At 43.8% G+C, this 11,554-nt stretch overlaps 1 protein-coding gene across 1 annotated transcript in view; it reads right to left on the reverse strand.

The window, feature by feature from the left end:
• kif1b (kinesin family member 1B) overlaps window positions 1-10,801 on the reverse strand; it is a 55,594-nt gene extending 44,793 nt beyond the window's left edge. The window contains exons 1-2 of the mRNA XM_076094843.1: window positions 10,531-10,801; window positions 9,192-9,345 (exon numbers count right to left, since the gene is read on the reverse strand). Of these exons, the coding sequence (XP_075950958.1) occupies window positions 9,192-9,297 (106 nt within the window). The 5' untranslated portion in view covers window positions 9,298-9,345; window positions 10,531-10,801. The remainder of the gene's footprint in view (window positions 1-9,191; window positions 9,346-10,530) is intronic.
• Window positions 10,802-11,554: the final 753 nt, after the last annotated feature.

An 11,554-nucleotide genomic window follows, 5' to 3' on the forward strand; every position in this document is an offset into this window, starting at 1 on the left:
GCAGATGGCAGCTAGTGCTTTGCATGCCGACAGAGGGAGAATGGAAGTGAGAGGAAGGAATGGACAGATTTCAGCCGCCCCAACCTTTCCGCCGAACGCGCCGCCAAATCATACAATGCTCCCAGCACAACGACACCGATAGCTAGCTCGGGCTGCGAGTGTCGTTTGATATTAGCAGCTCACGCAGACTCAGAGTTCAGGTTAACAGAGACTAAAGAGACGCTTCTAGAGGCTGTCAGACAGAGAAAACATGCTAAGTCAGCAGGACTCCATTCAGAAGCTAAACAAACACAGGACGACAACAAAGAGAGCGGGATATCAGGCAAACTCTCAGGTGATGCCATGGGGGGTTATACCCACAACGCACGCAGAACTGGTATGAAATCAGAGCTGAAATAACAAGGAAATATTCAAATTACATGCCACTGGCTTTCAAGCAATGCCTAGTGTGTCTAACCAAAGTCTGGAGGACACATCCACCAATGTGTCTAATGAACATATTTATTGTTGTCACCTCAATGTTAACATTAACAAAATGATACAGGATCCGTAGTCAGGGTTTTCAGCTGTTTTCACAGCTCAAAGAGGCAATGATGCTCCTGGATCAGGTCCAAGAAGGATATTCTCCTCCGTGCAGGTGCTGAAACGAAAGATCGGGGGCTTTCCAAACACATCCTGTGTCATGGAAAGCTAATGCAACACCACCACAGCTATTTTACAGTTTCAAAATAGCACTTAATATATTGACAAGTCAAACTTGCCTGTGTCGACCTTTTGATAATGAACTTTAGGGACGTGGGTCCGCATGTGCTGGATAACGGGGATAGTTGGTTAATAGTTTTTAAGCTGGGCTGTATGAGGTTGCCTACTTATCCATAGTCGGTGTGTATCACCTACAGTAGATGACGGTCACCACGCAGCAAAGCTTGGAGAAGCAGACAATGTGCTGCTGTGGACAAAACTGACTTTAGCCACCTAGAAGAAAGGCCATCTCCTGTAGATAATACACTAGCTATGGATAAATACCTCATACAGCCCCACTTCAAAACAAAACAAACTGAAACAGATAGAAATATACTATAGAACACTGGCTTTGCATTATGTCAATGTGTTCTTTCAAGATAGTTGAATATTTGTTTTGAATCTTAACTCGTGATTAAACAGTGTGTCAAAGCAACATACGGATCATCATATGATGCAGTGTGTAGACAACAGAGCAGACAAGGGAAACACAGAGCCCCGTACATTCACTGCTCACAACAGGCACCCATTTTACAGAGCAGTGACCTGGATTTCCTCAACTAACTCAGAGACCCAAGTCTCGCTTTAAATGCTCTCTGGCTTTATATAAGCACCGTGACATCATGAATACAACTCTGGCCCACACATCTTTAAATCTAAAAAATATTTAATATGTTCTGTGAAGCCAGAAAACATTATGGATGAGCACTCAAGTGATGCCTCAAGTTGATGTCGGATGACTAACCCCCTTTTATTTCAGCATTTTCACCGTGGAGGACGGAGAGATCGAGAAAAATGTACCTGCGTGTTTACTACCGATCTCAATTAGCTTCACTGTGACATGAAACGGCTCCATTTTGGAGCAGCAGAGGATTCCAGTAGCTAACCAGACTGAAAGACAGACTTCTGTCTTATTAATTAAGGTTTCAAAATGAATTCACTGCCAACCCCACCCCCGACTTCTTACTCATGAATAATACAAAGTTAACATCAGGCCCCACCACCAAGCTACCCGTGCCTGGACTGCAAAGCTCTTCAGTTTGTCTCTGAATTCAGCCCTCAGACTGTGGGAGGAAACCGAACAACATAGTCTGGTAAAAAGAGCTGTGTCGGTCAGGGCACAAACACTAAAAACACATTCACTCTCTTGAATGTGGGAAAGTGCAGCCATTTCACCCAACTTGGGCAATGAACCAAAGAGAAGGCAAGAGGAGCAAGCCAGGAGAACCATAACTTTAAAATAAAGACACCATCCCCCTGACTGCATCACCAGGACATTGACACATGATGATGGATGTGGGCTGCTCGGAGCACAATCTGATTTGCATAGCTTAATGAGTAAGACCTTAGTTAGGAAGTCAGATTCACATGGTTGTATAGGATCATAACCATGAAAGAAAATCAGGCATGTGACCATACCTACCATGTGCCTGGTACATGTTGATGCACAGGCGCACACACACACACACACTCCTAATTCCCCCTCCTCCATGCACAAAAAACAGCTGGTGACCCCTTTGTTGTACAGGCGATCTCTGAAACCCTTCAAGTGATTGGGTGATGCTGTAAAACTGGGACACATTTCAGGATTTGGCTGAACTGTATCTCAGCAGACTAATTCAGCATGGTGTTGTTCCACTTTGTCCTGTGAGGGAGGGCGAGCGGTTGGCCTTTTGTCTCTGGTAATATGACTAACATTAATGGATTTGTGTGGTCTGGATGGCAAAAGCTAATCGAAGCAGAGTCCCCACAACTATGAGCATCTTATTTTGTTGTTTTTCTGAAGGGTTCCCTTCTGATCACCCATCAACATATATCTTTTACTAAAAAACAGAAATCACAAGTTATTATATGCATATCTGGTGATCTGCTATTAAGACTGATTCTCCTTGGTGTCTGTATTTAAGACATTTGTTTCTGGTGGAAGTTGCCTCTAAATTCCTAAAACAAGGCCAACAGCATTGTAAAATCATAATAATTATCTGATACCATTGGTGTATGTGGATATGAAAATAATGAGATGAAAAGGCCAGACATTTGATGACAACACAGTGACAGATGCAAATACAATAGCTTGGCCTATTCTTTAGTTTTAGCTCAACTGCATTAATACCATTTCTTAACCTCCAGTCGTATTGACTGAAATCAGCATCATCATCACCTCTATCTGGGCGACTGTATGCGATGCTGCCTCACGCTGTCCTACACGTGAATAGTGCACAACTTAACTTTGCTGCTGTGGCTGCGTTTACATCCCCCCCCCCCTCCCCTCCCCTCCCCTCCCCCTCGAGTAGGCTCCAATCCCATCCTCTCCTCAGATTCCACATTTTCTGCAAAAGGCTTCCACAGTTTCCACTCAACCCCATCACAGGCAGGAATGGAGAGTGGGCTAAAAGATGAGGTGAAACGAGGTCTGCACAGTTGGGCTCCAAATGGTTTTGTTCTCTTTCTCTTTTAAGGGCAACGCTTCGATCAGTTAAGAACTTCCTTTGGCCTGCGGAAGACCTTAACAGATCGAAACGTTGCCTTAAAGGAACAGCGTATATTTAAGAGGAGTCCCTTCACAGAAATGGAATATAATACGCAACTATGATTTCATTAGTGTATAATCCCTTGAAACTAAGAATCAATGTGTTTTTGTTAGCTTAGAATAAGCCCTTTATGTCCCTGTCACAGAGCTGCACCACCATGTGTCTACGGTAGCCCAGAATGGACAAACCAAACACTGGCTCTAAAAGGGCATTTTCAATTCTATTGTGACCCGATGGCCGACAAAGTTCTCCGACACGCTTGGAAAAGGAGAGGTGAGCGGAGGATCGTTCAGTTGGATGCAATCTGAAACCTCACCACTAGATGCTATTACATTCTACACACTGTAATAAGAAATCAACCATTTGGAGGCGAACAGTGAGCGGACGCCCTTTGTGCCCAACAGTTATGTTTTTTTGTCTTGCACCTGAGTATTTTTGTCTGGATGTACGTACACTTGGTCCATCTTGAAGATGAGGTGAAAAAAAGGTGAGAACTGACAGACACTTCATCACTGTAGCTAGTATGCTATGTGAGATCCTTTACGAAGAAACTAATTGACCAATCCTAAGTCTTGACCCCTTAGTTTCAAAAAGAAAAAATATCACGTGTTTTCCCGTTGGGATGCTAGACGTCATGTATATCCAAATAAATAGCAACAAAAGGGTCGGATTTTGGCAAAATTAGACAAAATCATGTAGGTTTACAAGAAACTCTTTCAGCTCAGACTCCAGCGGGGCCTCTGGCAGCGACCAGCCCGCCACAGACAGACCCAGGAGGTGTAGAGCTCCGTGCCTGGCAGCAGCTCTCCAGCCAGGAGCAGAGCTTCGCCTCGCTGCTCCGCCGGTCGTCGCTTAGAGCCAACACCGACACCACGCCTGCTGGAAGAAGCCCAGGCCGTATTGCTGGGCCTGCTGGAGGTAAGGGAGGAACGGGAGGAACGGGAGAACCAGGACTGCACAGTGCAGAATGTCAGACCTTGCTGCAGTAAAATTAGGTTTTCTAAAAAGGAATCTGGTGCTCTGAAACATAACCGCTTTTGTCCACAGGAACAGCCAAAATAAACACAAAATGTTGAATGTTCCTCATAGTTACTTTAAGATGAGACTATACACAATGCGTCTGCGAAGATTGTGACACCAATTTAATTTCACATACATAGTAATGCTACCTTTGAACAGTGGTTCATAATTACTAAATATTACAGGAAAGGTTCTGTCAGGTGTCACACTTGCTCAACTGTTATTAGAACACAGAACGAAAAGAGGCAGGACTTAAGAAGAGTCACAGATCTGACAGAACACCACTTCCTTCTACATAAGCAAAAAATGTGACAAACCAAAACTCATGCGATCACAAGATTCAGGGATTTTCCAGCTTTTCATCACTAAGAATACCTTTCTTTGTAAGATATCTCGCAGATCTTCAGGCCCTATAATGTTAACATTCCAACAAATTCTCCAGTTACTGTATATAGCCTGAGGGTGACATCATCACTGTTTCAACTATACATTTTTCTACCATGTCTGATGCTTCCAGATGTTGTGATATCTGCCAAAAGTTTGTTTCTACAGATTTTAAGGCCATAATTAAAGATGATTACAATTTGTTAACATACCAACGTAGAACAGTTTGATTCGAAGTTTGACAAGTAAAATTGACGCAGCACTAAAGCAACGAGGCATCAAGACTTATGTTTAAATATGGGCACAAGCTGAGAACAAAAGCAAACAATTGAGCAGGCTGTGAAGAGTCAACATAAGTTGTGGAAAGAAAACCACAACTGGCTTTCTCAGCTACAAAGCTGAAACCGAGAGAAGGCATTTATCACTTTCCCCTTCTGACCTAAAGACATTCAGCCTATCCCTTCATACGCAATGGCACGTTGTAGTTTCTAACACTTATTAATGAAGAATGATTCAGCACCAGTGGGGAAAGCCAACATTTTCAGACAAGATGAAAAAAAACTTCAATAACAGGATCTGGTCGTCATAGAAAACCTGATAGATACAATTCCTCGCGCTCCGACTTGTAAGATTACCGTCTCTTCCTGATTATTATTGTGAAAAAGTTCCACTGAACTTCCACGTGCAGCAACATCAAAGCCGTCTGTGTGGACATTGCTCGCGTGCGAGAGATGCAGCAGTCACGCCCTGCTCACACAGGCAGTGTGCTCCGGGCCCCAAGTCACTTTCTGTTGCTGGTCGGTGTTACAGCAGCGGTTACAGAACGGTGTACTGAAAACCGGATGAGTTGCACGACATGCGTATGCACCTCTGGCCTGAAAGTCCTGAGACGCAGCATGAGCGGATCACAGACACAGACATCTGCCTGTCCTCCCTCCTCATTAGGAGGTCAGTCTGGAGTGTGTAAGTAGTGCATGTTGCCAAATGTGTGTCGCCCCAAAACAACCTCAGCATGAGGCGATGAGGAATGCAACGCCCCGAGTGGGTGCGCGTAGTCAGGTGTGCACCTACAAGGGTGATCGGGATTACGGCAGCAGGGCGTGGCGACCTGAGGCCAGCCTGTGGATTATACTAGTCCTAATCAGGTCAATCGGCCCCGTCTGCAAAGGGTTCAGCAGCAGGATGACCATCCCTCAACCAAACCTATGCTCCCAATCCACTTGTTCTGCCAGCTCTGTCCTCAATGACCACGATTCATTCATACGATACGGGCTCATTGCCATTTCTGCTGTGATGATGGCCTCCTGTCCTCTTACGTGTAACCGACACCAGAGCTGAGCGGATTCCTCCCTGCAGGGCTTTTGTAAGGTCACCACCCACTTAGCTCATGCGGAGAGGACACTCAGCAAAATTGTATTTGAAAGGTGAAAGGTTTAATTGATATGTTGACCTTCTATTTGTTCCTTCAATTTGTCAATTAGTTTACCCTTAGCTTAGGGGATGATATTGTGGAACATCCAGTTCTTGAGAACGTGGATAGGCTAGGCTGGTATCTTTTGAAACGGCAATCATCTCCTGTAACGTAAAAAAGTATACTGTGGGAATAATCTGATCTGATCGCAGGTTTGTTCCACTAAAGTCAATGTAATGGTCTGACGTATGTCATCTCTTTCTCTTGTGCGAGGTCTATCAACCATCTTTGGCAGTGCATTCATGAGGGGCTGGTCACTGGCTGAGGGGGAACATAACACATGGCTTACATAACAAGGCAGAGACCTATGTGGAGGACACATCAGAGACACATCAGAGCCCCATCGAAGGCAGGCTATGGGTGACCTGGCGTTATTCAACATTTGTAGCACCAACACAAACTAATGCAACACCCGATCGCGTTACCCCTTTATAATTCCATTAGCGCTGGTATGTTTAAGAGCTTCTACTGAAAGAGGCCTTTACTTGTTTCCAGCCTGCCTGCAGAGGCCTTGGACACATTTCCTGCACACTGGATAATCAATTTGCTGCCCCTCTGCCTGCATCCTATCCCTGACAACCCTCCATGCATGGTGAAAGAGAGCGAGAGAGAGAGAGAGAAAAAGGGGGAGACAGCATATCCTGCCCTTGGCCCCCGGCGCTCTCTTTCTCTGTGTTGTTGACACATCCGCCCTTGAGCGACTCACAACAATACGGGGAGTGTCACAGCCTCGTCCACACATCTGCCGAACACCTACAAGCTGACCAAACAACTTCATAAGAATCCCATTTCTGCGAGGCAGCTCTCAGTCTCATTAAAATGTCAGCCATCACCAAAGACCCCATCAAATAATAGACTTACAAAGGAATCACCTGCATCGTGGTCGGCGCGCACTATCGCACCTGATTCTGATTAAAACAGCGTGACATACTAAACATCAGACCTGAAAAAAGATTGAGAAGTGGATTATGGTGCAGAGGTGGTTTGAGAAGCTTCCATGGATTGATACTCAATAGACGGATGTTTTGTAGAGTACAACATGAAGTTGTGATGAGTCATAGATACACTGCCATTGATAGGGGCAAAAATAATAAAGTCCACTTGTTTTTGGACGTTGTTTGTATTTTTAACAGAATTAATTAGGGAATTACACTCACTTGGTAGTCATGAAAAGCAAAAATCATATCACTGAGTAAAATAAATGACTCACTTGTCAAGATCAAAAACATAATTGCATACCGTAATCATAATACAGTATGTGACCATCCATTAAAACATTGTGTGAACCTGGACCACCTCCAAAAACAAACTACTGTTGAATAGCTTAGCTTAAAATAAAAGAAAGTTGGATGACTGTGTGCGCATTTGAGCCACCAGGTTGCATTCAACCTCACAGAATCCTAACAAAAGCATTCTCAGCATACCATCTGCAATGATGAAGAGTATGGCCGCCTGCCAGCCTCCCGTTCTGCTCTGCAACCTGCCCATGTGATAGGAGGTAGAGTAGGCAGTACTGCAGCCTCCTCCTCTCCCTCGCACGCACGCGCACGCACACACACACACACACACACACACACACGCTCACTAACCCCCCAAAAACACTGCATATTCCACTGCAGTTCTGCTACAAACCACGAGTCACCCTCCAGCACCTCCGAGTGACATTGGCATGATGAAAACCCAAGGATATGAAGTAAAAGTGCTGGGGATTTGACACAAAGCTTCTCTTTGGTGGAGTTTGAGAGATAAACGGCAAGTGAGCCATAACCGGTAGGGACACTTGATCTTATGGAAGCTTCATAAAGGCTTAGTCTAATGGGGCCCGGTAAGACTGACAGACAAAGCAAATATGAGAGCAAATATGAGAGCGACTGCTGGAAGAACAGGTTTCTGGCGTCACATGCTGTCTTGTTACTAGGTCAGTAAATGTTTCCATACTGGTGTCGGGGGGGATTGTGTTCATCTGTCCGCTAAAAATGGGGCATACAGCACAACCATGAGTAAGGAGGCAGCTAGCACTTCACAGTAGCTGATGACTCACAGTCACAAGAAGGCAGGTTGAATCACGAGACTACAGCCCGCATTCAAGTCTCCTATTCTTGCTCCGCTGTTGTCCAACCTTTAATGCATCATCATAGATTCAATGATGGCAGTGATGCAGGGCATCACAACAGATTTACTTGTTCAATATGTTCATGGAAAGATATGCAATGATTAATTTAATGTGCATAATAATTGAATTATTACATTTAACACTTTTTGCAGGTACACACATTTAGATAATATATTAATACATTTGATTTTAGTGTATATTTTATTTGAGAAAATCAGTCATTTCCATTGGCAATAAAAAAAAAAGTTTAACTTTGTAGAAGCCAAGAATGACTAAAGCATGAAACTGCTGATCCTCAATATAAAAATGAAAGCATATTCAATGCATCTATACAACATTCATCTTCATCCCTGATCCCGATACTGTGTTGTCAAAGGTTAGACAAATCGGCGGACAACTGCATAATCCGAGAGATTCAGTAAAACTTTCCCTTAATGTCAGAAGGCTAACGTAACTTAAACCCCAGCTAAATAAAAAATCAGTACATATTGTAAATGTTTAACTTCTGGCCGTACACTTTATACATACTGTAAAAGTGCTTTACAACCGTTTGTGTACACCAAGAGATAACAAAATTATAAACTACAAAGTAACAGACATATCCCCTGGGTCTCCCAGTATGAACCAGCTCAGCGTTTCTCACACAGAGACTCCGAAGGCATGCAGGCCCCTTCAGAGGAGGAGGAGGAGGAGGAATTTTGCTCTGTGAGCCTTTTATTCTCTTTCAGGCCATTTGTCCCCAACCGTCCACTATTCAGTTTGCTCATTCTCCTGTTCTCTGCTAAGAGCCCCAAAGGAAGACCACGGGAGTGCATGTGCGATACATCAAACTTCCCCTATAAGCAAGACAGGCCTGCAGATTCCAGACCCTGTTTGGTATTGTGTGTGTGCGTGTTTTGTGTCCTTGTGTGCACGCCAGTGGGCTACTTACTTGTAGTTTTGCCTTGCATCTGAATGATACATTTGGACTCCTTGCCCATCTCCCTGGAGTTGAAGGGCCGGACTCGAACAGCGACTTTTACAGACGCCCCAGACATGTTTGCGGTTTAGGACGGTCTCCCAGTAAAATTCCTGGTTTATCCCTCCTAAATGAAACACAGAAAAAGTGAGGCTTGCATTAGTAGAAAGAACATCTGGAATTGGAATAAATTAAGCAGGGCTGAGTTTGTTTCCTTGTTTAAAAAAAAATAAATACTGCCAGAATGCAATAATGCAGAACCCACTATCACATTCAACCACAATGAAAGTCCACCCCCTCCCAATTACCAGTCATAACAGCGTACAACAAATATGGCCGACCAAAACCACTAAAGCGCTTTAATATTTTGTAAACAGCAGCCAACCAGACATATAACAGTCAAATAAAAGGATTAAAAGGTAATGCATTTAATGCATAATTATATGCAAAATACGCGTTTGACGAATGCGAACTATGAATATTGCATGCAACAAATGGGCTGCAATAAACATCATATTGTTGTCATTATAATAACAACTTTGCAATGTGTCAATTAACGCTATACATCGAGCGCCCCGGGACTACATTTGCCAAATAACTCGTGCTTTTCCATGTCCTTGCAGTCAGCCATACTTGCTAACGCATACGCCCATGAAATTCTATCTCCCCCGTTTTGTGTGTGTGTTACAGTGGGTAACAGTGGGTAACAGTGAGCTGGGCCCATCTGTAACGAACTGCGTTCATTCTGCGCAGGCAAACAGCTTAATTTTCCGTTTTTAGAAATTAGATTCGCCGATGTTAGGAAGTAGGCTAATCCTCGCTGCTGCATGTTGTGGAACAGTGCAGGGAGGAGTTGCATGCTTATTTTAGAAGCACAGAATCGACACAATGTTCCTGTTGTACCCCTGGAGGGCTTCAGGATTTTAACATTTAATGTTTCGGACGGCAGCCGTACTGTTATCTCGTATTGAAAGCTGGCGTTCCGCCATGAAATGTTACCGGGTGTGACTTCGGTCTGTGGCACGAGACGGAACTAACTCGCCTCCGGTGTCTGAAGGATACAACTATCCAGACATAGACAGGCATTGTGCTCGTAAATATGTGTTGACATGTAATTAGCAAAGTAAATAGTATAATGTTAGTGTGTAAAACTGGTGTCGGAACCAGGACTACGTGACGTTAACGGTGCAAAGACACCGACAGTCTGTGATTAACGTTAGCCACCAACAACTGCCTGGAATGCATATCTGGTATTACAAGCTCGTGCACCGCAAACATTGGAAATATACATTAATTCATCGTTTTTACTCACGTTTGAAGACTCTCACCAAGACAGCACCACAGGACAGAGGCGAGAACACTAACGTTAGCTAGCGAGCGTCAAGACGTGTTGTTTTTTTTAATCAATTTCCGCGAGCACGAAAACTGTTATAAAGTCCACTTTGGTGAAAAACACCCATTATAGCGGTATCCTCCGCAGGATGGACCCGTGAATGCAATCAGTGGCTCCTTGGCGAGTTTATTTTCCAGTAGAGATACGAGGCGGACGCCTATATCTGCACACAAGCGAAAAGAATTGATAGATTGCCTTGATTTACCGAACAGATTACGTCAACTCCCTCTCGGGCAACGCTGACTGACAGCCGGCTGGGCCAATGAAGAAGAGACATCGGTGACTAATGGTGTCGCAGAGCCAATGGCGATGCTCGGAATCGGAATAGGAGGGGGAGTGGGCGTGGTCTATTTTCTCTGTGCCGTGACGTCACACTGCAGGATTTCTATCCACCGCTCCCCACAGCGCTGTCACCGCATCACCCAGGGTCACCGCAAAGAGCGCCTTCTAGCGAGGCATGGAGCATCTCACATCTCAGTGCACATCTTCTAAACTTCACAATGTATACAATCATATTCTACATTTAAAAAAATGTGTCTACCCACATAAGTGCCATAAATGTAGGCCTATAACCACATTCGCAAATACATTTTTGCTTTACAATTAATTAGTCATAGGCTACTGCACTATTACCTCCATTTGCACTATCACCTCAATTCCATTGACACTGTTGTATAGGTTTATGTTCATATATATATATATATATGTGTATATACTTTTGATATATATTTATATTGTACATAGTCCTTAAATATTTATGCTTACATTGTTCTTTTTGTTGTTGTCCCTGTTTCGTATATTTTTTATATAAATTCTGTGTAAGTGGAGAGCAACGAAAAAACCGGAGTTAAATTCCTTGTATGCGTACGCATACATGGCAAATAAAGCTGATTCTGATTCTTGGGCGTCATTCGTTTTAATTTAGGCAGTATTGAATACAATC

This window comes from Anarhichas minor, unplaced genomic scaffold, assembly GCF_050575085.1.
Source record: "Anarhichas minor isolate MPS153535 unplaced genomic scaffold, ASM5057508v1 ptg000003l, whole genome shotgun sequence".
Lineage (NCBI taxonomy): Eukaryota > Metazoa > Chordata > Actinopteri > Perciformes > Anarhichadidae > Anarhichas > Anarhichas minor.